Source organism: Erigeron canadensis, chromosome 1, assembly GCF_010389155.1.
Source record: "Erigeron canadensis isolate Cc75 chromosome 1, C_canadensis_v1, whole genome shotgun sequence".
Classification (NCBI taxonomy): Eukaryota; Viridiplantae; Streptophyta; class Magnoliopsida; order Asterales; family Asteraceae; genus Erigeron; species Erigeron canadensis.
The window spans coordinates 21,234,536-21,261,053 of NC_057761.1; the positions used below are offsets into that span (position 1 = coordinate 21,234,536).

The window sequence follows — 26,518 nt, forward strand, 5'->3', positions numbered from 1 at the left end:
CCACCGTCGTCCTCACTGTGGCCTTGACTACCATCACCACAACCACATCTGCCAGCGCTACCTCCACCGCCATGCATTGCGCGGGTATAAGTCTAATTAAACTAAATCATAAAAACCGAGTATTATTCTATTTTTAAGAAACCCCGAATTCATTGAATATCTTATTTTATAATGATTTTTGTTAATTTTTTAACTAAACATACAATGTAGTTGCGGTATTGATTTAAAAAAAAAAAAAGAAGGTATCCGCACCCTCTCGTTATATTATTAGCGGGTCAAAGAGCCGTATGTACAAAGACCAACCAACCAAACAAGCGAAATAGAGAGTTTAGGGTTTAGCAACACCCTCGCACTCTCTTTCTTTTCTTGTTCTGGCGGCTGCCCGGCCAAACACAACACAACCCAAACATCATATATCCTAATATTAATAAGTTTTAATTATCATCATCATCATCATTATTATTACTAAGTTAAAAATCAGTCGAAATATCATAGAAAGAAGAAGATGGGTGCAGTCAGAGGAATAGTAGTAGAAGAAGAAGAAGAACATATGATGGTGATGATGAATAACGATGAAGTTGTTGTTTCTGATTATGAATTATCTCATCATATTCGCCAATCCCTCAAATCTGTTCTTACGGTATTCCCTTTTTATATTTTATGTGCATATATTTATATATATTTTCCCTGAAGAAGAAAGACTTAGTAAGTAGAATTATGAAGTTACTTTTACAAATATATACACCAGTATATATAGTCATTATTGTGCTACTTATATTATGATTATGTGTATTCTATGGCTAAACTGGCTATATAGGCTCCAAATTTTCTATAAAGTATATGCATTTATTTATCAACTAAATGCAGAGTAACTATGAAAATTCAAGATAAGTACAGAAAATAGCATTATGTAGTGGAAAGTGCCCCATTTCAACATTTCGTTTGCCGCCTCGCAAGACATTGAAAACTCCTGTTGTTTGGACTAGGAACTTTTTATTTCAACCTTGTTTTTGTTAGCCTTTTGTTTTCGGTGTTTCTTTTAGCTGGGGATATTTAAAGTTTTTATTTCTAAAAGCTATAACCAAGTAGGGGTGTTTCTTTTAAAGACAAACCGACAAAGCTTCAACCTCGAAATTTTCGTAAAAAAATGTATGGAAATAGAGGGGATAATGGATATTGTCATATTGATGTGGAATAAATGCTTTGTTGCAGGGTGATACTGATGCTTATGATCAACTAATTGGGAATATGTATAACAATGTGAATCTAGTCCCTGACGAAGTAGCTATGCTTGTGGTAAGTTTATCGCTTGTTAATAAATCAAACAGTTTATAGAGATAAATTATGTTACAATTGTAATGCTCATGCTTTTTTTGGCAGACAATTTTAAGGGCCTTATCCGACTCAGTTTCCTTCATTGACGTTGTGCACCACCGGACTCTTCTTTCTTCTGTAAGATGAAAGTTTTCAAATTTTGAAACTTTTCATTTCTCCTTTTATAGTGTTGGTTTGAGGTGACTAATTGTGACCTATTTAGATACAAATGGGTGTATTGAGTTATCTTTGTTGTTTTCTGTTTTCTACTATAAACGATTTAAACTGAAAGTGAATTCATATGTGTAACAACTTTTGAATCAGTGTTTTGAAAGAACTTACCGTTAATGTAATAATATAGTTAAACATTTCTCGTTTATTGCTGTTATCGAATCGCCTGTTTGTTACCCAAGTGATGGCTGTTATATGTTAGATGCTTATGATAAAATGTATACTTGTAGATATGTGGAATGAGCTTCTGGAACTATGGTCCAGATGTCATGGATGCATTGGTCGAGTTGGTGTTAGCCTTGGTAAGACTACAGTCTGATTTATTAAATAAACAGTTTATTATTCTAATATCTCACTTTCTTTCATTACACTGCATATCAGGCTTCATCAAGTGGCAAGTATGTGGATTTGTGCTTGGATATGCTTGTAAGCAACTTCATCCCCCCTTACAATTTTCTCGAGATATTGAAGCAGCCACGTGGAATAGCAAAAAAGGACCAGGTTCTTAGTCGGGTACATTATGCACTTAAAGGAATTTCTGATCTAGTGCCTCTAGCACCATCAAGATTGGAACAGATAGTCAGGGAGAGGGTGCCAAATGCGTTTTCAAAGGAAGCGGTGAGTCTAATATATACTTGAAGCATGTATTTGGTAGGCATTGATATTTCTCAATTTTACTATGTGATCTAGAGGGTGCTTAAATTTGCATGTCGAAACTGATTATCTGTATCAGTTTTTAGTCTTTGGAAAAGCATTTTTTGTCTGGGGTTATTTAATTATTTAAGGGACCAATAATCAGTTATCGGCAATCAGTTGTTAATTTGTTATCAGCTGCAACAAGAGTGACCGTCAATCAAGATTGTAAAAATCGGTGTGATCGTCCGTGGAATCACGATTAGATCGAGGATCGGTGGGTTCATGAGTCAAGTCAGCCGGACTTGGTCTGAAATTCGGTCAACGGCAGTCATCGGTGGTTAACAGCTCCAAAAGGTCAAAACTGGTTCGATCTGTGGTCGTTACTGGTGGTAGTGGTACTTAGCGGTGGTCGCCGGTGGTGGTTGTCGGAGGTGGTGGCGTGTTTTTGTTGGGAGATCAAAAGGAGGAAGAAGAAAAGGAAAGAGTGAATGAGTAGGGTTTCTTATCCCATCTCATTCTTTATATATCTTAGAATGTTTACTTTTTGACCTCCAAGTTTCAATAGTAGCCCAACAGCTCTTTTCTTATATCATCTTTCTTTCAATTACCCGTCAAGTCCTATACTTGAAGTTTCTAGTGTATCTTTTTTATTACATATAATATCAAATATTATAAATTTTCTCTTATAAAAAATCCAAACCGATTTCTCCCTAATGTGAGTCTGAGATTTCAGAAAATCCTAACTCTCCCCCTCCCCGATCTGATCCCGAGTCACATGTTCACCAATCTTGCCGTCAATCTAACCTAGTTTGAGAGATTTCGCTGTCAATTGACTAGGTGTATCTCTCTTTATAATGAGAATGCTTATTTTTCATCAATCTATAGATTCATTTCATTATTAATAAGCATGGTTGTAAAAGTTAGCCGACTTGGCCGATTCCTGGGTCAGTACTCTTGCCTTGGAGGTTGGCCAATCCGAGCTGGGCAAAATCTGTGTAATTTCTTGGGCAACGTAGTCAATGGGTTAACATCAGAAAAGATGGTTAAGATTCGTGACAATTGGTCAAGATCGGGAAACTGTTGCAAGATCTAATATCACACAAACTACCACTATGACAGCTCATTTGTACTGTTTTCAACTATTTTCTCAAAAAATTTCAGAATCCTTTTTATGTTAATTCGTATAGTTTATAAGATTCGGCCGGAGTATTTTTATACATAAAAGTTCCAATCTGAGTACTCCTCGAGTTGCTGAGTACTCTTACTTTGTACTCCGGCCGAGATGAGTCTGAGTTGCAGTTTTCAAACCTTTTTAATAAGAATTTAATGTATACTCGGATAGCTGATCATCTTATTATTATAACGGGCAAACAGAAAAACGTGTCTATAAACCATTTTCTGCAATGCGTTTGTTACAACAAAGCTGATTTTGATTATATATAACCACATAAACCAGCTTCAAAATATACATTCAAACACCTGTAGTGTGAGGTGGCTTGGTATTTGTCAAGCTATGAAATTTGAATGCTCTTATGTCGGAATCTGTTGGGCTTGCTAAAAATCTGGACTGTTAACTATTCTCGTATAAAATTGAGTGCCTAGTTCTAAGCTTCCAATGCATTTATTTCTGGATTTTCTCATTTGGTGATGATTTTTATTTGCTCTACTACTTTTGCAGCAAATTGCCGTGTATGTGGAGAACATGTTAATGTTGGAGGGTGGTGATATAGGAGAGCTTGTTGGTAACTCTATGATTTTCGAAGTGGTGAATAGGCTGATAGACCTAGATGTGAGTCATTTGAATATTCTTAGTATTATTGCAGTTAGATATAAAAACACGTGCTGATTGTAAATGCAATGCTATTTAACTCGCTATAGGTTGAGATAGGATGGGATGAAATCTTGGCAGATGATCCTTGCAGTAAAGGCATCTTTGAGATGGAACTAGAAGATATGGCACGACCTATAGATGAAGCCGAGATGGATATGGATGTGGTAATGATTTATCATCATTTTTAACTACTTTGTTTAATTGTTAGCTCACAATTTAATGAATGTCTTCAATGAAATTTAACCATTTCAAGTATTCAAGTTATGTAGTTCCTCTTGGTCTTTTGCTACTTTTAATTTGTATCAGTCTGCATATATTTAGCCAATTGACAGGTTTTTGGTCTGTGTTGACCATTTGTTATTTTTCGTTCTAAAGCAAATTAAATGTTGTAGACACCAATGTGCACATTGAGTGGCTATGAATTGCTTGACTTGTTTGTATTTTTGTTTTAGTTATAAACATGTCTTCTTGTCAAGAAGTATATCCCAAATCGAGTACTTTATATAAGTGATTGACCGGTTTTTAAGAAACGAATAAAATTATAAAATCTTTGCTTACTCTATTGACCTTAATTTTGTTACCTTTTTCAGCCCCAAAGAGAGTACTCTGGTCAAAAGGTTCTCTGGGGTAATGTGGTTGCTCAGAAGTTGGATACTTTGATGGTGCTTACATTTGACCACCTACAAGCATGCTTGAAAAGTGGTCGCTTGGTTCAGGTAGCTTGTGTTTCTTGGCTTTGAAATTATATATTTTCTTGTGTTTTGTCTGTATATTTATGATTACAAATTTCATTTAGGTGTTCGAGGCACTCCTCCAGTCATTTCAGAGTACTGTGTTGAATGCATACAAGTCGAAATTTGCCCAGGTATTCAACTAGTCCTTCTGGCTTCTATTTTTCTTGATTTTTTCTTAGATATAGCATATTAGGCCGAATTATTCATGAATGGTTCATACATTTTTTGTTATATTTCTAATTGTTTTAAGAGAAAATTTAAGAGTAGCTCAATGAAAAATAGATTGAACATGTCTTTAGTTTCCCAAAATATGATTTCAATGCATAATACCTCCTAAACCACTTCTATTCTGGATATTAATTGTAATAGTATTACATATGTGGCCGTATTTGACCTGCTATCTTTATTAAAAAAGCACAAAAAAGAATCAACAAAAAGGTATTTACGGGACACTCCAACATGTCGCAGTTAGATTTATATAGTAATTTACTAATCTACCCAACTCACCCAACGTGCTCATTTTGCCATGTCTAGCTTAATTGGTTCTCTTTTTAACTTTATACATGATCTGCACAATTTGCTTACCCAAACTTTATTTCTTGTATCTGCAGTTTGTAATGTTCTATGCTTGTTCACTTGACCCTGTAGATTGTGGGACACAATTTGTGAGCAAGCTTCTTGAAATCTTTAGAAGCACTGTCTATCCTCAAGACTGGAGGTAATGCAACAGTTTGTTAGTGTTAGCCCAGTTATAGATTGGGGCAATTTCAATCAAGTAGAGGGAAATTGGGGTCAGTTTGGTGCTTTTACAATTGTGACTTGTAGCAGACCAATCTGGCTATTTATTTTTATAGAATACTTATACAACCGATCAAACTTTGCTGCCAATGACATAACAAAACTTTCACATTCTCAAGTATAGTAGTATCTAGTGACTACAAAAAGATTGGATTTATATATAGATGAATTTTCTGTGATGCAAGTATTAACGAGTTAAACATAGCAAAGAAAATTTTGGTGGTCAACTTATTTGCTAACATGTTCTTGATGTTTTGCAGAATAAGTGCGGTTGCTTATCTGGCTAGTTATTTATCTCGTGCAAATTTCTTATCTGCTTCAAATGTGACAATCATATTGGAAAGGTTGGTATGCATATTACATGGTCGTCATATCTTGTAAATTTTGTTCTGCATTATCTAAGGTAGTCAAGCATTAGTTATACTTAATAAGTTGTCATGTTGAGCATGATACTAGAAATTCCAGAATGTCAAATCAACCAATGTTCTTTACTTGTTCATACAATGATGCAATTTAATACGCATTCAGTGGATTTTTATTATGCTGGCTCATGTCAGTAACATTTCAATCAGAAGCAGAGAACTTTCGTACTTTATCGTCGAGTCTTAAGACTGTTTTGATTGTTTATCATTAAATCTGTATCTACAATAGAATTATCTGATGAATTCATTGATGTTTCAGCGTGGTGGATTGGTGTTATAAGTATTGCGAAAACCAGAGTGGTGAAATCAACCCAAAAAATCATAGAGTTTTTTATGCTGGTTGCCAGGTATGACATACTTTTGGAAACTGAACCATAACTTAGATTGTAATATATGGGCTATATATTTTGATCCAGTTTGATTACATATATCTTTTTGTTCATCTGATCTGCACAGGCCATTATGTATGTACTTTGCTTTCGTATGAGGTCGATTTTGACCAATCCTCTACTTAAATCACAATTATCCGATATGCCTTTGGAGCTAATTTTCAAGCATGCATTGAACCCATTGGAGGTAAATGTCTTGTTCTATATATTAATGTGTTCTCTAGCAGAATACGATTGATAATTTATATATGTTACCTTATGACATTTTGATGATTCAATCCCTACACATCACATATTCAATCATTTGATTATCTTAAATACTAAATCTAGCTACAAATATGTATGCTTACAAAGAGGTTAAACGTTAAATCAACAATGCTAAAACATTTTGAGTTCTTTTATTTGTTATTTTCTATCAATGCACTTATCAGACCAGTAGTTAAAAGATGATTTATTCTTATTTATTATGTATATATCAGGAATAGGATTAGCATGTAACTTTCTGCTTACATTTTGCAACAGGTTTGCTTACCATCCATAGTAGAGGAGTTCCTCAATCAAGCCAAAGCAGCACGTCTTTTTCGTGCATCGGGTACCTTCATCTTTAATGATCTGCTTAAGTCAGACATGTCCCGGACTTTTGGTGGCTTTGAAAGGCTTGATTTGTTCTTTCCTTTCGATCCATATTTATTGAAGAAATCTGACAGGTTAGTTTTCTTGTGGTTTTTGTACCAAGTATTTACACAACTTGTGTCCTTAGATTTACATGTCTATAACTTTTTTTGGGAAGCTCTTTGTAGAAAGTAATCCTTTAGCTAATTAAGTCATTTAACATTTCATGCTTCAGATATACTGATTGTGTTTGATGATAAAGTTCGTTAATTTATTTGCATTTATAATGTGCAGATTTATCCGACCAAACTTTATATACTGGTCAATGGTAAGAACTACTTATGATGATGAAGAGGATGATGATGATGATGATGAGGAAGGTGTTAGTGACGAAGATGAAGCTGAGGAGGGTGTGTCTATTGGCAGAGGACCCATGAGCTATGAGGATGACGGATTTGACATGAATTTGAGCAATTTGTCTATTACGCCCCGCGACTCATATATGTTTGCAAATGAGGAACATAGAAAAGAGCGAATGCCTTCTAAAATCAGACCCTCTACAAGTCCAGAATCTTTGTGATTCACAGGTGTGTTTTTACTCTGATATATAATATCCTTGGGTCAGAAGGGTGAAGATATCCATATCAAGGCAAGTGCATGCTTGTCGAAGACGTGCCCATGTTCCTGAAAACAGCTGTGGTTGTAATATTGTTGGTAGCTTAGTGACTATATATACTCTCTTATGGTGTTGTCAACCAGCCTTTTTGAAACATATTACACACACTAAAAGAATGTAAACTGATTACCAAGTGATGATTAATTAATCTGTTTTGTTAATGTAGTTATTTCATGTCAGCCTTAGGCTAATATTGTCTGCAAAATCTTTTGGAAACATATCCAATTAGAGAAATTAGCCAAATAGCCACCTTAAATTAACATACTATTCTTTTAGTATTCAAATGTTTCTAATCTCTTATCATTCATATCAAAAGTTTGAACTTATATGTATGTATGTCACATGATAACATGTCAGTATGTGTGTGTTTGTGTTTATGTTTGTGTGAACATTCTCCACAACGTTGAGCCCATCTACCCAAGAAGTGCGATCACTTTTAGGAACTTTAATGGACTCGGATTGTCATCAGCCCAATTTCTATTTGTCCTACCAGCCCAATAAAAGAAAAAATGGATAATATAGATGCAAATCATCCCAAATATCATTACTCCAAGAGTATTCTTTTGAAAAATGATTAATAAGCCTAAATCGTTTGCTTAAAAAGTGAACCTGACAATATGGTACATGCTAACATACATGTGGCAAAATTAAAAATAAACATAAGGGGAGAGAATGATACATGAGGTTTATGTTTAGGTTTCAGTTTTATGTCTCTTTATCATTATCATTTTTTATTTTATTTTTTTAAATTTTATAATAGGATCATGTAACATTTCATACAAAATATGCTTATTTACTTTTGATATAAATTTCGATCAGAATAGCATACTAGGTCTTTTTTTCTTCATTCTATCGAACTTCTAAAACGAAAAAACCTTACTGTTAAGATTTTTATTTTCTTTTTAACTTTCGTCTTCGAAATGTTAGCGTGTAATCAATGATACATTATCTCCTTTCACGGCAATGATATTTTCACAACATTTTGTAGTAATACGTAACATTTAAGGGGATGAGAATATATGGAACTAAGCTTAGGTATGAAACACTTATATATTATTTTTTAAGCTATAAAAATCAGGGGGGCCATGTGATTTAATTAAAATTCAACAAATAATAAAAAAATTAATATGTGAAGGGTTCCACACCTAAGCTTAAGTGTCGGACAACCTTATATTCACGTATATGTATAATTATAATTATGTAAAACATAAATTGTTGAGAATTAAAGTCCACTAACCAACAAGGAATTAGCCTATTGGTAAGGCAAACACTTTGTTACCTTAAGGTCTCGAGTTCGATCACTGCTGTGCACAAAAAATAATTCCTTTAAGGTACATGTTACCAATGAAGCCTAGACCCATATGTGAAGTTTAAATATGCGGGTTCGATCCTTCGGAGTGCCCAGATCATGTGGGAATTAGGATGGATGTAATTTACCGGCATCATATGGCTTATATGGGGTGGGTCGATGGGTATCCAATTGTGGTATCCGGGCTAGGTTTCCCTCTATTACCCCTTTTTTTTAGAATCGCTAGACCTCCAACACCTTCCTCATGGAAAATACCTTGAGATGAGAAACCCAAGACTTGAACTCGAAACCTTGGGAAAACTCACCTCCAGTGCCCACATAGTAGATTTAGAAGATACCCCTGACCAACTCAGTTATGTGGAGTTGGTTAAGTCCACTAAGTTACTAACATATGCTCGTGGTAAATTAGTTACCAAAAAGCCTTTTTAAAATAACTCGAAACCTTGGGAAAACTCACCTCCAGAGCCCACATAGTAGATTTAGAAGATACCCTTGGCCAACTCAGCTAAGTGGAGTTGGTTAAGTCCACTAAGTTACTAACATATGCTCGTGGTAAATTAGTTACCAAAACGCCTTTTTAAAATAAATAAATAAGTATATGATCGACTATCGAGTATGATAAACCTTGATATGTATATGTGAACTATCATACTACATATATGAGTTCTCTAGCTTTATATAATGGGAAAACTTTCCAATTTTAGAGAGTGTAATAAGCATTAAATATCTTTTTTGTTTCGCTTTACTTAAATTGTGTAAAGGATATGAATATATCATATTTTTCTCTGTCAAAATTGGTCAAAAGCAACGAATGATACATTTAATGACCTATATGAATATAAATATTTAAATAGATAGATTATGTTAATCATTTTTTAAAAATTATAGTTACCTGCAGGTGCATTATCTCAATGACAACTTATTTTTTTGATTAAGTAGGTGATCTAGTGGTCACAGTTTCTCACCTCTTATGTAAATGGAATATCTTGTAGTAGTCAATTGGAAGTTGTCACATGGATAACTTGATTAAGCCTACATTGTCTTTGTGAGTAAAACAGTAATTGAACAAATATTAAATAAAACAGTACCCGAAGGTTTATAAGCATCTCAGTATTTATTTTGAAATGGTTTTATTCGATCGAACCGTGCCACATAATCTTTTAAAAAACGTTATGTTATTAAAAAAATTAGTACTTTTCAAATAACTTGAATAAAAAAAAACTTCTTCATGCGTTTGAGTAGACCAATCAAGTGAAACTATTTAAATTTAGTTTCTAATTTGGTTTCTTACAATGTGAACTTGCATATAATTTTGAGGTTTTAGCTTGTGGGTTATGAATTATTTATTGGATATGGATAATTTGTTCTAATTAAGCACCAATATATCTTACTCAATAATATTCTTGACACATGCGTATAGTTCGAATTTAATCTAAGTGTAGCTTAAGGGAGTGTACACCATATATGATGTATGAGAAAAGTTGTTGACATTTTTGCTAAATAAATAGACAGCATACTTGACAAGATAAGTGGATGTGGGTTTAAACTTTAATAGTGATAGAGAAAGGTGGAGCTTGTTTTTCGTCTTCTTATGAATATTTCTTTATAAAATTGTAGATATACATACACATTACATTTCGAGATTTAAAATACAATATATATTTTTCTTTAAAGGTGAATTTCGCTGAAACTTCGTGTCGTGATCCGACAGCGAGAGGTCTAGCATACGTTGTATTAACCGGCTTCGCGCTAGAGAGCTCCTTCAAAGTAGAAATGCCTATTTCAAATACCCGATGGGGAAAAACCCCCTACTAATCCGCCGAAGCACGACGATCGATAGGGGTAAACTTTGTCCGTTCAGACTTGAACCTGAGTATACCCAAGCCAAACCTTCATAAAGGGACTTATTTCCTATATCCTTCCCAAGATTTAAACACAAGGGGAAATAAGTCATTCAACCATTGAGCAAATAATTTAATAATTTATATATTTACGTAACAATATCAAATGTTATGATAACCTTTAACCAACCCCTCAAAGTGTATCTTAAAGAACTTTTTTTTTTTTTTCCTTTTTAAACAACAATTTATTAATAAATTAAAAGAGACTAAATGGTGGGAAAATATTTAATTATTAGATTCAAAAAAGTACTTACTACATAATTCATGAATTTTTAAGCCAATCCGCAACGTTACGAGCTTCTAAATCTTTGTATTACGAGACACAATCAATATTTATATCTACTGTCTTCTATATTACGTTAAAGGCGACATTAGATATCTATTTTTACTCTTACCATCTCTAGTTATAAATAAAACATACAAGAAAAAGTTCATTGAATCAAATTTCAAATATCAGGCTTTTTTTTCTTTAATTGTATGTGAATAAGATGTGGCATGTGATGTTTGAAAGGGTGTTCTTTTGAATTAAATGCAAAGCCACTAACATCCACCGGTCCCTAATAAATGGCCATACCAAAAATTCATGTAAACATATCAAGAGGTAGACGGCTGTATTAGTAGGAGCGGATTGGTGAGTATTAATTTCATCCATTTAAGAGATATAAAGTTGTACAATTTGACACTTTATCAATTAAATTTGTTATAAGGATTTTGTAAATTATTTTTTTTCCCCTAGAATTACTTTAGCAAAATCTAAGTATCTTAATAATGTCTAAAAGGTTAATGTTAATAATATGTTTATTTCATTTACGAGTATTTGTTAATATATATATTATATACTTTTTCATTTTCAATCCTTACTATTGTCATATGTCTACTCGACACATATTTACGCACACTGTTTAGCAACATTACACGTTTATGTTACAACTTGTGTTTTGTAAACTGTTTAACCTTTCCTGTTTTATCCATAATAGCCGAATGGTATATAATTTAGATAATACATAGTTATATAGTATGGAAATATAATATTATATTTATATATATATATATATATTAAGTTAAATTAACTACAAGAATAATATCGTAAAAAAATTGAATTTACAAATATATACTGTTATAAATTTTATTATTTGACACGTGATTTGGTTTTTGACTCACAACGACTTGATCGAACTGAGTCAAGCCACAACTAGCAAGTCAGAGAACGAGTCTAGAGTAACTTCAAGTAATCAATCGAGTATCCGACTATCGGATCGAGTCACCACTTTTCTAGTGTTTTTTGACTTGACTTGTGCTTTCGTCAAACAACTATGATCATTACCCATTTAAAAATACTTTAGGATGAATAATGATATATATCCTCAAAAAATTTATAAGACTTAAACCTGAAATATCTGAAGCAACCTCATTTCGGGTATAACTATTAGTAAATGACCTAAACAACAAAAAATAATAATGTAACTATAATTTACAACACACCCCTCAAACCGTAAAGTTGGTAGTTGGCTTATATAATCATCCACAGAGATTTCCATTGGTAAATGTTCCAAACGGATTGGAGTGGTCCTATTTTATCTTAACTATTATCCAATTTAGGTTTATAAAAAAATATACATATATTTTTGTTATACAGGTTTACAGGATGGTTTTTCATACCGTTGGTTCCAAGTTTCCAACCATTTTTTGCCACTTCCAAAATATGTTTAGGAAATGATTTGATTTATATATATATAGCAATATCTTTAGGCCACTTCCTGAGTTCCAGAATATGTATATATATTTTGCAAGCTCCTATATATATACTAGTTAAAATTCCAAATCCTAATTTTAAACTTATATGATTTACAATAACAAACACTAACTCAGCTCGAACTCAAATACACTTCGTATAGATATGTGATCTAATTTTAGGTCATCAAAAAGTCAGTTTGTCTAGGCGTATTAGCCATGACGTGAAATCGTCAAGGACACTGAACACGTTAATTTGCTTCCAATCCAGCACACTGTAAAAAAAAACCCAAAATCGCACACGGGCCAACATACTGGTTATCGACACCCCAAAGCACCACCCCGGTTGGAGAAAGGCTAATATATATTTTATATAAGTATAATATAATATAATATAGCAACAATAAATATGTCCTTTTCTAGTGTTGTAGAAAGCATGCTAAATTTACTGAATGAACCAGTCAAACAAAAACCATATTCATAACAATTCCTCCTTCACCTTCTCACTTGTCTCTCCTTCACACACAACACATTTCCTCACAATATCCTCATTCTCTCTTCCCTCCCTTCCTTCATTCTTTATATATCCATATCACCCATATATATATATATATATATATATTTATATATAAACACAACTAACTAAAAACACTTAAATGCTACATATGATCAACACTATACCATCTTCTCCTTGAAAACCATATCATTAAAATAACTTCAATCTAGCTCCAACATATATCAAAACACACATATACTTAATTATACAAACTAACACATTTATTTATTATATAATACAAATTATAAACCAATATGGAAATTGAAGCACCTTCTGCTTCAAGTAATAATGGAATAGTAGTGGTTCCTGGTTTAAGTCCATTAAGTGAGTCAATATGGAAAGAAAAAACAAACACAAATAATCTAATGGTTGGAGATGTGTCTGCTAAACTAGCATGGAAAGATCTAACGGTTATGGTTACATTAAGTAACGGTGAGACTCAAAATGTTTTGGAAGGCCTAACTGGTTATGCTGAACCAGGGACTTTTACAGCCCTCATGGGCCCATCTGGGTCCGGCAAATCTACGTTACTTGATGCGCTTTCGAGCCGTCTTGCTGCCAATGCTTTTCTTGCTGGAAATGTTTTTCTTAATGGCCGTAAAACCAAGCTCTCTTTTGGCACTGCTGTAAGTTGTTTTTTTCCTTGTTTGTTCATGGATGGAGATTTGATAAAATTGGAACGATACAGAAAAGATTAACATGGTTACTGCGCCACATAGATAAAGAAAAGTTTATAAAGTACTAATGAATCTAATTTAATATTTTTTTACTTTATTTTTGAAATGGTAAATTTCTTACAACACTCGCATTGCTCCCAAATAATCTTTAAATATGTCGGTGCCAGATATATATCTAATACGAGTATATTGTTTTAGATTTTATTTGTTGATATTAAGATTTACTTCATATAATTTTTTTGTTGATGATAAGATATTTAAGTAGATTTTTCATCTAGGTAGAAGTAATTATGGAAATATCATGACTTTGTTGAGTTATTAGTTAATGAGTTGAAAGAAGCTAGAAAGGAAGGATAATCTATCTAAAATGTAATCAAAAATATTAGATTTGATTGATATTATGGAAATTTTTTCAAAATAATATTTATTATTATAATGTTTTGTATGTATGTAAACATTGATAGATTAGTTACAAAAATGATTTTTGTGTGATTGAAGTTAGTTTTGAATATTGTAAGTAGTACACATTACAAACTCTATCAAGCTCCACACAAGTTATGTATGTTACATGCGGATTTTTGCATAATGCAGTTTTACTATTTCATGTTTGAACTTTATATAAAATTTATTTTTATTTATATATAAAATCGGATATCCGCCGTCTAACTTTAGCTGGGCGGTAGAGGCTCTTGCCTCGATCAAAGTTCAGGGTTCAACTCCTGAGTTCGACGCATCTAGTAGTTTATTGTAATAGTTAGGATTAAGATTAGGACTAATATCAGTAGCCTTAAAAAGAAAAATTAGATTAGGAAATCCAACTAATTAATTAAAGCTATTCAACTAGCTAGATTTTTTGAGCAAAAATACGTGACATCAATAACAATAATAATGTATAGTGACAGGTGAGCCCATAATATTGAATTGTTTAGGTGGTGTTATAATGACTATTTATTACGTAGTTTGTTTTATATTTTCCTATTCTTATTCTTATTTCCTGTACCAAGTTATAAAAAAATTAATTACAAAAAGATGTTTAGTATCTGTACTTGTATTTCTAGGAAATTTAGGTTTAAGAAATTGACTATGACATGGATCATTGTTGTTTAATTTATGTAAAATAAAATCAACTCTATACATATTACATACATTGTTTAAAATAAATTGAACTTGGAGTTAAAAAAAATGTTAATTACTGTAGGAAGTAAATTTGTTGGTAAAATTTTTAATGAAAAGTTTGATGATTTGTAGGCTTATGTAACACAAGATGATAACTTGATTGGGACACTAACTGTTCGCGAAACAATCTCGTATTCAGCAAGACTACGGTTACCTGATAAGATGGCATGGTCTGACAAACGTGCATTGGTAGAGAGTACGATTGTAGAAATGGGGCTTCAAGATTGCGCCGATACAGTAATAGGGAACTGGCACTTGCGTGGTATTAGTGGTGGTGAAAAACGAAGAGTTAGCATTGCCCTTGAAATCTTGATGAGACCGAGATTACTCTTTCTTGACGAACCAACTAGTGGTCTTGATAGGTACGTATGAAAGATAGAATCGCGTACTCTTATTAAGGGGTCGACTTGACTTTGTTTTATGTGTAATGGATATTGAAAACTTCAATTTTTTTGACAAAGATTATCATTTCCACTTGATAACCATGATGTGTGTGACCAACACATTTTCATTAAAATGAGACTAAAACTGCATTTTTTGATGAATCAGGTTATAAGCGGTAGGTACCATAGAGTTGGAAAATATGTTTGGTTTGGTAGATTGGAAACGGGTTGGGAGACATATCAACTCTCAACCTGTTTTTGTCCAAAACATTAAGGTTATAATGAATAAGGGACTGATTGGGCATTCCTGATATGTTTTTTGCAGTGCTTCAGCTTTCTTTGTTACTCAAACATTAAGAGGTTTATCTAGAGATGGGAGGACTGTAATTGCTTCGATTCATCAACCAAGCAGTGAGGTTTTCGAGCTGTTTGATCGTTTGTACCTGCTCTCTGGAGGAAAAACTGTTTACTTTGGTCTTGCTTCTGAGGCTTACGAGGCAAGAAATCTTTTCCCCTATATTTTGCAGAAAATTAACCGCTTTATATTGTAGCAGTGTCAAAAAGGTCAGCTTGTGTGATGTTTCACAATGGGTTTATCCATTAACATCTTGCGTCTAATGTTATTTTTACCATTAATAATGCATCAAATATAGTTACAGAAACAGAACTATTACAACTATAGACCAACCTTTAAGACAAACGATTCATTTGCAGTTCTTCGCACAAGCTGGATTTCCTTGCCCAGCTCTTAGAAACCCGTCAGATCATTTTCTGCGTTGCATCAATTCTGATTTTGACAAAGTGAAGGCTACTTTGAAAGGATCCATGAAACTAAGGGTATTTTACTTTAATCGTTCCTTTTCTCTAGATTAATTATACTTCAAAGTGATGTGTTATTTATCTTTTGATGTACCTAATTGCTTTTTGATCAGTTTGAAGCGAGTGATGATCCACTAGAGAAAGTTACTACTGCTGAAGCAATCCGTGCTCTTACTGATTACTATCGTACGTCTCAGTACTGTTATGCAGCGAACGAGAAAGTTGAAGAGATGTCGAGAGTTGTAAGTACTGTAGATCTAAAAAGTGGCAAAAGGGTTGTGTGGGTTGAATAATAGGTCAAAAATACAATATTTCGGGTACACGTCCAAACAGGTCAAGTTGGGTCAGCATGAAACCTTTTTTGGCCAAAATTTATACATTTTAGTTATAAGTGGAGTGTTAAGATTTTATGCACTACATTTTTTGGTGACTTTTGGCCCATTAGCCAACCCACACCTGAGCTGACCCATTGTTGAAGTTGCCATATCCAGTCCATTCTTCTGAAATGGTTAACTAACTGATATATTGATGTTTTGTCAAAACAACTTGATGATTGAATGCAGAAAGGAACAGTGTTGGATTCTGGTGGTAGTCAAGCTAGTTTCTTTATGCAGACGTTTATGTTGACTAAACGTTCTTTTGTCAATATGTCGAGGGACTTTGGTTATTATTGGTTACGGCTCGTAATCTATGTTTTGGTAACTGTCTGCATTGGGACCATCTATTTGAATGTTGGGACGGGCTACAACTCTATTCTGGCAAGAGGAGCATGTGCATCCTTTGTGTTTGGTTTTGTGACTTTCATGTCAATTGGAGGTTTTCCTTCATTTGTGGAAGATATGAAAGTAAGTTTCTTGACCTCTTTGATTTTTTTTATCTCACACGACGCCACATACTTGAAATGTCTATCATTTGTTTAGACTTGGAAAAACGAGCGAAGGGTTGGTCAATGAAGCCATAAATTGTTGTGTCCTACGGGTCAATCTAATGATCTGGAAAAACTTGCCGGGTGTGTTTGAACCAAAACCAAGTAGATGTCTGTTTCTGGCATATAACCTTACAAATAACCTATGTACACTATCTGTTAAAATTTCAAGACTATATTAATAAGTTAACCATCAAATTAAGATGTTGAAATAATTTATTGGTGTTTAAATTGTTATGAGAAGCAAAAAAGTTTATAGAACAGAAGGTGGCAAAATGGGTGGGTTATGTATAATGTTAAATGAGTTTGAATCAACACATATTGTTTCAGTTACTGGTTAGCTCAAGTCGGTCCACCAATACATAACCATCTTCAGAGTGGTCTAGTAGTAAGATATCATGATTCATGAAGGTCTTAGAAAAGACCTGGACTCGAACTTCACTGGGTAAACATCTTGGGATGGTTAGGGAAAACATCTAGAAAGACCATGGGAATAGCAGTTAGGAAGCATACATAAGTGATTCAGAGTCTAGGCTCGACTTTAACCGGTTAGCCTGAATAGGGATCCATCCCTGTTTACTTGATTTTTCTAATCTATATATACTCAGTATGTTACAGAGAACTATGTTAATGAGGTAACGATATAAATTTATAACAGAATATAATCTAACCTTACATAGACCAATTAAAAACATCGTGTGCATTTGAATACATTTTGTAACTACCTTAACCCATGTCTTTTGTTGCTGTTCAACTTTGTCCATCTGACCTCATTAACGGGTTGAAATTGTGTGCAGGTATTTCAAAGGGAACGCTTAAATGGTCATTATGGCGTGACTGCTTTTGTGATTAGCAACACGGTATCTGCAATGCCGTTTCTAATAATAATCACATTTATATCTGGAACAATTTGTTATTTCATGGTTGGACTTCACCCGGGATTTACGCACTATATCTTCTTTGTATTATGCCTATATGCTAGTGTGACAGTTGTTGAAAGCCTCATGATGGCCATTGCTAGTGTCGTTCCAAATTTCCTTATGGGCATCATCATTGGAGCTGGTATTCAGGTTTGTCCATATGTCTGTCATGTATTAGCAAGTCAAAATGAGTTGTTTGTCTTCAAAATGGAGTTTGGGCGACTTTCAACCATTTGACATCTTCAATGCATTTGATGTGTTATTTTTAAGCTACCTCTAATTTCTGCTTTGAAATCTTACCTTTTTTTCTGTCTACAAACTATTTAAATGCAGGGCATATTCATGTTAGTATCTGGTTACTTTCGACTCCCTAATGATATCCCAAAGCCCGTCTGGCGTTACCCTATGTCATACATAAGTTTCCACTTCTGGGCTCTCCAGGTTAGATTCTTTTGTATTTTCAGATTTGTAATGTACCAATTATATTGTCCTACAATTCACAAAAACTTATGGTACTTGTGTACGTGTAATATCTTGCAGGGACAATATCAAAACGATTTGAGTGGGCTGATGTTTGACAACCAAACACCCGATCTACCCAAGATCCCAGGAGAATACATTCTGGAATACGTTTTCCAAATCACAGTAACAAGATCAAAATGGATAGATCTTAGCGTTATTTTTAGCATGATTATCGTCTACCGTATAATCTTTTTCATTATGATAAAGATCAATGAGGACTTGACACCTTGGGTAAGAGGCTATTTGGCTAGGAAAAGGATGAAGCAAAAGAATGGTGGTCAAAATACAACTGTTGCTCCATATGGTCTAACTCAATCGCCTTCTTTGAGGAATTATGTCGCGGATAATAGGAAGAGGTAAACTGCATGGATATGATGATCAAGTGATTCCGAGTTTGTTAGTGAATCTAAGTGCTATGATGTTTGCAATACTACTACCTACGACAACAAACTGATCGTTATACTTTTGTATATGTTTATGAGGAACTCAAGCATTCGTTACTAGTACCACTTTTACTTACAATTGGTTTCGATTTGTGTTCATCTTCTTCTCCTTATTGACCATAAACTTATATATAAATTCAGTTTTCTGCTAAAATGATGGCAAATGACCTTACATAACAAGATTATTCATACTATACTGTCACACAATACAATCAGTATTATTAAAATGATGATAATCTAACTAATTAACTTCATATATTCACCAGCCTAAACGACTTGATGCATAGATGAATATTAAGCCATTAGCCATGTCGACCCATTTATGATTTGGACCCATTTAGCACCAAAACAAACCCGCTTAGATCTGTGTTGTGTTCATTGCGTCGTGTTGGAAAGTGGGAAGTATTGCTAAGTATTGCTACGTAGGATAACTTAGGGTATTAGGAGTAGTTTATATGATTTTATCAACCCTCCCAAAATTAGCCAATCAAATTCTTCCATCTCATTCTTATAATTCAACCCTCCCAACCAACCCTCTAAACTTTATCCATTGACATTCATTAAAATTTCCAACCCTCCCAAATTAATATTTTTAATTTTTTAAATTAAAAGAAAGTATTTAAACAAAGAAATAAACCATTTTGACTAAATCAAAATCATATGTTACGGCCAAAACTAAAACAAGCAAAAATCATACGATTAAACGATATCGTCCATTACATAAAAACCAAATAAAAAGTAGTTAAACGTCCATTCCAACAAATAAAAACCGAATGAATTAACCATCGAAAGGCCAATTGTACGTTTTGGTGATGTGGCGTTTCTTGTTGAGCACCCATTCCAATACGATCGGGTCTTTCTCATCATCATGCGGCTTCTTGAATAACTTGTAATCATCCCTCTAACTCTTTTCTTTTTGTTGTTGATATTGGAGGTCCAGAATAGCTTTCGTCTTCTCGGTGATTTCCGCCATCATTTTCTTCTTCTCATCGGCATACAATTGAGCGGAGTCAACAATAGTAGCCGCACTTGACGCCTCACTAACCGGTTTCTTGCCTTTCCTTTGACGAGTGGGGGTGTTGTCTTCATTCAAATCCGGGATGATTGTAGCCGAATCATTGCTACTCGACGCATAGTTGCCCTCATCGGATGACCTTCTTCGCTTGTCGGAACTAGCGGATGAAGCTTGAGTAGCTTGAGAAGCTTGACTAGTCTTTTGTTGAGTAGCTTGAGTAGTCTTTTGTTGCTTCCATTTAGATTCATCTTTAATAACGTTCCAAGCCAATTGGTGAGTAAAAACTTTGCCTACTTTAGTGTCATAATCGGCCAACGCATTTTGCAACACATCAAGATCCGTACACCCACTTTGCCACATATGAAACTGCCAAACAATATCAAAGGTTGTGTTACTTCAAAGATGCATATGCATATACGTATCAAAGGTTGTGTTACTTCAAAATATCTCAATTGTTGTGTTACTTCAAAATACACAAAGAATCAAATAGGCAGCATATAATTGAACAAGCAAATTACCATTTTAAACTATACAAAGATGCATATACATATCATTTTGGATCAGATCACATCAAAAACACCCATAATTTCTTTTATAGACTACATGAAAATTAATAATACATCCATCAAGTCTGAGGCAAAACAAACACCATGATTGTGAGATACACTCCCAAATTTTATACTAATCGATCGAAACTAATTCAAATTAGTACATTGCCAAATTTTATACTAATCAATCGAAACCAAATTAGTGAACTACTAAAAAACAATGCCATGGCCGATTCACATCTCAATCAAATTACAATAACTAAATCAATTAACATATCGATTCAAATATGAATTCACTAACCGATTGGTGATATAGGCCATTAAACGTGTTCGAGTTGTTCCTCCCAAAAGTGATGAAAAATGCTCCAAGATACGTTCCCAAAACTTGTCCCTTCCTTATTCATTCCCGATTACTCGACAAGTTGAGATGTGAATCCATGCCCTAGCCAAAGCCACTTCCTCCTCTTGAGACCACGGTTTCTTATCCGCACGTCTCTTGAATTTCTTTGGTGGAACTTCTTGAACATCTTGTGTGTGAACTTCTTGAACATTATCTACAATATTTGAATGACCAAAACAAAAAAAGAACAAAAATTTGATATGGCCTAAAAGTTTAAAAAAGATGGCCGATACAAATTGATAAAAAAAAAGGTACCGTTTGGAACTTCTTGTGTTTCGGGTACGCTATCTTCATCATCGTCGCTTGGCAACTTGTCACGATAGGCTTGATAGAAAGGTTCGAATTCCGCCGTTTTAACGAATTCGTAATCCCGGATATTCATTTGTGGGGTTTCGGTATAAAACACTGGTTGGGAACTAGCCGGTTGGGGATAGTAAGGTTGAGGTGTTGATTGTTGAAGATGATGGTATGGTTGATACATCGTTTGTTGAAGATTCGAGTGTTGTTGATTGTACGTCGGCTGAGGAGTTACAAAACCATGGCCATGACTCAAACCATCACGCCCACACCCTCGAGTACCCTCTACAAAACCACGACCACGGCTCAAACCATCACGCCCACGCCCTCGAGTAGCCTCTACAAAACCACGACCACGGATCAAACCATCACGCCCACGCCCTCGATGATCCATTATGATAGTACAATAATGTTAATGGATTTGGTAATGAAGAAGAAGAAAGTTAAAATGGATGTGAAAAGTTAAAATGGAGAAGAAGATATATATACATTTATATATGTATATATGCAACGACTAGTTTTTTCAAATGTGGATGAATTTTTTTTTTTTTATTTGGCTTCAACGGGCAAAAGCATTGAATGCAAACAACCGTATTTGATTTTATGAGAGCCGGCTTGTGATACCTTTGAGCAACCCTCTAGCCCAGCCCGATGTAAGTTGGAGTGGTGTAACCGCCGGTATAAGCCCAACCCGATGCAACCCTCCCACCCACTCTGTATGCCCTTAATCTTCATGAGGCCTTATTATTCTGTTTTGAGATCCCAAAGAGTTGAAAGAGCAGTGTGTTAACTTTTTAAGAATAATTCTATCAGGGTTTTAACCTTTTTAGGGCCTTAAGCTGGACCAATTTTAGATTTTTGGGGCTTGGTTCATTGCCATACAAATTAAGTGTCTTATGTATTAAGATTCATCCTTGAAAGCCGTTTCATATCATCGGACACATTAAGATTGATAAGAAAAGTACTTACAATGTGTTTCAAGTAACTGCATATACAACACACGACAATATTATATGTGCTTTTAGCAAGTAAAAAAAACAAAGAAACAAGTGATACTACTAATACTGCATTCTTGAGTTTTTTTTTCCAATAGAAAGGGGAAGAAAGGAAAAGAAAAACCATAAAAATCTATTCTTGAGTTTTTTTTATCAAGAGAAAGGAAAAGATTTGATAAGAAAACCCACCTCTTTTTTTATGCTAAATTTTCTGGCCAAAATGGCCCGATTCCAAAGAAAAACTTTATCATTCTTGCAAAATGACTAATCTATCATCATCTTTTCCCAAACAATTTTCTCTTGCACTTGATAACCTGTGTTTTCCTTTTGCTTTTCGACCCATTTTGGTTGCTGGTTTTGGGAAGGATTATGTTGTTGGGATATTTTAAAGTGTAGGGTTTATAGTGAAAGGATGATGAAGGGTAGGTGTTTTTCGATCCATCCGGCAGCTTTGATTCTACCGGTGGTGGTGCTGAACGGCTGATGATGACGCTGATGACGCCGCCATCTGAAACGGCTGGAGAACATCCGTGTAACCAGATCGTAATATATATATATATATATATATATTTTTACTTTCCTTCACTTTCTTATTAATTCAAGAATGTGTTTTTAAGTGTATATATTTTTTTCTTTTCATCCCCTATCTAATCTTATCATTTCTTTCTTTTCCATTCTAAACTTGAGAATACAGTGTAAGTTACTAATCACAAACATTGATGCATCTCTATTAGTAAGTAGCTGCAAATACAATATTTTAGTGTAAAAGTATCTTAGATTTCAATAAAAAGTGATGATGTTCGAAGGGAGTTAAATCCGTGATTGTTGTATGGTTTTTATGATTTTAATTACTAGATAATAACTAGCTGAATAGTGGGGTCTTATGCCCGTGCATAACTCTTTACACTTAATGAGTCGGCTCTGCATTCCATGAATAATGAGATTCTATTCATGACTTGTGCTTAAAGGTGATTTAGAGGAAGCCCAAGCAGCTTTTGAGAGTGCGTTAAAATGTATTAAATAGTTGTATAATTATCATATGAAAAGTACAAATTATGCATATAAGGGCTGCATTTAGTATTTTTTTTCATAAAATAGCATCATAGGACAAGATAACAAACACCTAATATTTGATGGCTCTATCTACCTTCCTCTCTGTTTATTATTATTTTTTTTATCAACACAGAGATTAGAGAGGTTAGTATGCTATATATTCTATTATTTCATTTTTAACTTTGTTACCCTCTGACAACACCCACGTATAAACCACCCGGATATCATCCATACAACCTCGCCGACTGCATATATCTATTTACCATTTCATTAAAGATTGTGATGGGATCGAGAAAAAGAAAATGCTTTCGAAGTCAAAATCATCACTAGAGTAGCCAATTTGTAACATATTATTAATTAAATGGTATGTATGTTTAATTTACACCAATTAAATAATAATAAAGATATTTATAATTTTGATGGTATATTTAAAAGATTTTCTTAAGTTATGTTAGGGAAATCTTAACACTTTAATAAAATCTAAAAATATTTTTAAATTTTAACTCTTAATTTTAATACAAGGGTTTCCTCAAATTAAGGATCCTTTCCCATATTTGGGTATATTATATTGAATATGATAAATTTTCCTAAAATTATAAAAGGGTGTGACATGTAGTATTCATTAATTTTCTTTTGTAATTTTGTATTTTGATTTTGCCGAATGTCTCTATCTAATAAATAAAAAATGGAACCAGACTCTATACTTAAGTACTTAAACTCCTCATACACCGTTGAGTTATTAAGACTCAAAATCCGCAGAAGGCGGTTTCTTTCTTTTTATACATTAATCATTCAGAAAAGTGAGTATGAGACTATTATTCACCAAATTAGATGGAAAAACCCCCAAATACTAATTCCTTAATATTTTGAATAAATATTTGGAAATTTTTTTTTTTAAAAGGGTTTTGCTAAACAAAGCCCTAAGGGCTTTCGTTAAGGTGCATTAACTAGTTGTACATTTACCATAAAATTCAGAAAGCGGACGTTTAATATGGAAATGTATAATCTTTTTATGCACGTTAAATGAAGCCTAAGAGCTTTGTTTAGCATTTTTCTTTTTAAAGAGGCATTAGGAAGATTTTTCACTTTCAACTTAGATGCCTACGTCATATTTTCTTCCCCTTATCATTTCCCATTTCCCATATATAATATGCAATTCTTTCAAAATTAAAAGCCTATTTCCAAAGACAAAAACTGAAGGAATGAGTGGTGGCGCCGGCAGATCGATGGTGGTGACGGAACTAGATAGAAAGTCGAGAAAGTGGAGTGAAATAATAGACGAAATAGTGAGAATAGAGAAGAAGGTATTCCCAGAACACGAATCGCTTTCTCGATCTCTTGATGATGAATTAAAGAAAAACAACAGCGGTTTGTTATACGTAGAAATTGAAGCTGAAATTGTCGGCTATCTTATGTATTCATCTCCCTCTTCACTTTCTACTCTCATCACTGAACTCGCTGGTAATATATACTTCACTATTTTATGTCTTGTTTTCTCAAATTTAGGTTTCAATGTTGCATCTAGGAGTTTATTGGGGGTAGTTTACAAGTAGGACTAGTGTCCGTTACATTTAAAAAATGGGAAATGATTAATCATTCTAACTAAATAGCATAAAGATCGGGGCGAGATTAGGAAAGAGACAACAACAACAACATGACCCAACTCCTGAGCGAGGTACAGGGGAGGTGAGTTGTATATAGTCTTATCTCTACCCAAGATTGGGAAAGAGAATAAGTGGATAACACATATCACCTTCTTATAGTTTAGGAGGATTTTTAGGCTATTATTTAGGGGGATTTATCATTTTCCTAGAAAAATATATGAAGTTTTCACTCTCTTTATTAACTTATTATGTAAATATTCTGCTTTTGCGTTGGCATTGGAATAAAGATTCTTTATATGAATTATCTTTGATATATTTTGCGACCTTTATGGAAAGACATCGTGTTGAAATCCCTTTTCTTTTCAAGTGTTAGGCGGTACATGTGAAAGTTATGAATCAGCGTTAACCCAGCTACAATCAACGCTACCAACAGTCTTTCTATATGATATTTTGTTATAAATTTCAATAATATAGAATCTACCAACACAATCCGTTCTATATGATATTTTGTTATAAATTTTAATAATCTTTTTGTACAGTTTGTGGATTTGAAATTTTGGGTAGTCCATCTCCTCTTTCACTTTGTGTATAAATTCCTAAAAAGAAATTTGAGGCTATTGGAATATGGAAGCCATGTTTCATCGGCTATATTGCACTTGCGTAAACCCTCTTTTGGATGTGATAACTCTAACCATTTGTATCAAGTAAATTGGTTGCATAGTTGCTTGATTAGTTTGAGGTGCTGAATTGTTACGTTTTAAGTTTTAAGGTCGTACATTCTAAACAGTAATGGACTTGATCTGATTGGTTATTATCGAAATGTGTAAGATTTTTTGTTTTGATTTTCCTTTATTCTCTTATTTTTTTCAAATGAAAACAAGTGAAGGAGAAGTTTAGGAGACAAGGGCATGGAGAGGCATTGTTGAAAGCAGCCATAGAAAAAATCAGAAGTAAACGCACAAGACGCATATCACTGCATGTGGATCCTTTAAAAATTTCAGCAATGCATCTATACAAGAAACTTGGTTTTCAAATCGACACTCTGGTAAAGAGTTATTATTCTTTAGATCGTGATGCATATAGAATGTACATCGACTTTGATGAAGAGTAGCTAGAATGAGCTGAAAATATTAATATTGTCAAGGCCTCATTAAAGCTTTATAGTTACAGATTCTCCGCTTTCCCCATGAGATATTACAAGGATGTGTCCAGTTTCTAGGCCAGCTTTTGGCTGATTGCATAAAGTGGGTTTATTCCATGTGTGCCCCTTCTTTTAGGATCGTAGTATTAAGTGTTGGTGTATTGGCATTTGGTCCTCAGTTCCATTGGGTTCATAACAAACCTCACTCCTCCAAAGCTGGCAAACTTTCTACCTTCAATGGAGAGGGTCATAGCTCCTAGTCTCAAGATTGAACATTAGTACTTGATTGTATTAGCTGTGATTATGCATTTAAAGTTTCTGTTCACTTAATTGTGTAAACTAGTTATTGATTCGTTGACTGCTTTTGTGATTAGCAACACGGTATCTGCAATGCCGTTTCTAATGATAATCACAATTATATCTGGGACAATTTGTTATTTCATGTTGGCCTTCACCCGGG

The 26,518-nt window shown here is 33.9% G+C and overlaps 3 protein-coding genes and 1 non-coding gene across 4 annotated transcripts; all 4 read left to right on the forward strand.

Moving 5' to 3' along the window:
• Positions 1–285: 285 nt before the first annotated feature.
• LOC122579411 (RNA polymerase I-specific transcription initiation factor rrn3) lies at positions 286–7,808 on the forward strand. Its single transcript, XM_043751587.1, has 15 exons — positions 286–640; positions 1,213–1,296; positions 1,381–1,452; positions 1,776–1,847; positions 1,927–2,163; positions 3,860–3,970; positions 4,060–4,176; positions 4,603–4,728; positions 4,809–4,877; positions 5,358–5,464; positions 5,805–5,888; positions 6,226–6,313; positions 6,423–6,542; positions 6,878–7,062; positions 7,262–7,808. The coding sequence occupies exons 1-15, from the start codon at positions 506–508 to the stop codon at positions 7,545–7,547; spliced, it is 1,893 nt and encodes a 630-aa protein (XP_043607522.1). The 5' UTR covers positions 286–505; the 3' UTR covers positions 7,548–7,808.
• A 5,436-nt stretch (positions 7,809–13,244) lies between these two features.
• LOC122602876 (ABC transporter G family member 11) lies at positions 13,245–19,081 on the forward strand. The gene is made up of 9 exons (XM_043775487.1): positions 13,245–13,766; positions 15,066–15,355; positions 15,702–15,873; positions 16,091–16,213; positions 16,309–16,437; positions 16,759–17,040; positions 17,918–18,190; positions 18,374–18,481; positions 18,581–19,081. Exons 1-9 carry the CDS (start codon positions 13,395–13,397, stop codon positions 18,920–18,922), a joined length of 2,091 nt encoding a protein of 696 aa, XP_043631422.1. The 5' UTR covers positions 13,245–13,394; the 3' UTR covers positions 18,923–19,081.
• LOC122586207 lies at positions 13,780–13,884 on the forward strand. The gene has a single exon (XR_006321913.1). It is a non-coding gene; the product is annotated as a U6 spliceosomal RNA (small nuclear RNA).
• A 5,343-nt stretch (positions 19,082–24,424) lies between the features above and the next one.
• On the forward strand, positions 24,425–26,500 carry LOC122585584. The gene is made up of 2 exons (XM_043757708.1): positions 24,425–24,774; positions 25,799–26,500. The coding sequence occupies exons 1-2, from the start codon at positions 24,516–24,518 to the stop codon at positions 26,026–26,028; spliced, it is 489 nt and encodes a 162-aa protein (XP_043613643.1). The 5' UTR covers positions 24,425–24,515; the 3' UTR covers positions 26,029–26,500.
• The last annotated feature ends 18 nt before the right edge of the window (positions 26,501–26,518 follow it).

Bases quoted from the DNA above. Each gene is read 5' to 3' on its own strand.
- LOC122585584 (XM_043757708.1), top strand. From the start codon at position 24,516: ATGAGTGGTGGCGCCGGCAGATCGATGGTGGTGACGGAACTAGATAGA. The intron at 24,775-25,798 runs GTAATATATACT...AATGAAAACAAG, and splicing joins TCTCATCACTGAACTCGCTG to TGAAGGAGAAGTTTAGGAGA.
- LOC122602876 (XM_043775487.1), top strand. From the start codon at position 13,395: ATGGAAATTGAAGCACCTTCTGCTTCAAGTAATAATGGAATAGTAGTG. The intron at 16,214-16,308 runs GTATTTTACTTT...CTTTTTGATCAG, and splicing joins AAGGATCCATGAAACTAAGG to TTTGAAGCGAGTGATGATCC. The intron at 18,482-18,580 runs GTTAGATTCTTT...AATATCTTGCAG, and splicing joins TCCACTTCTGGGCTCTCCAG to GGACAATATCAAAACGATTT.
- LOC122579411 (XM_043751587.1), top strand. From the start codon at position 506: ATGGGTGCAGTCAGAGGAATAGTAGTAGAAGAAGAAGAAGAACATATG. The intron at 4,729-4,808 runs GTAGCTTGTGTT...AATTTCATTTAG, and splicing joins AAAGTGGTCGCTTGGTTCAG to GTGTTCGAGGCACTCCTCCA. The intron at 4,878-5,357 runs GTATTCAACTAG...TTGTATCTGCAG, and splicing joins ACAAGTCGAAATTTGCCCAG to TTTGTAATGTTCTATGCTTG.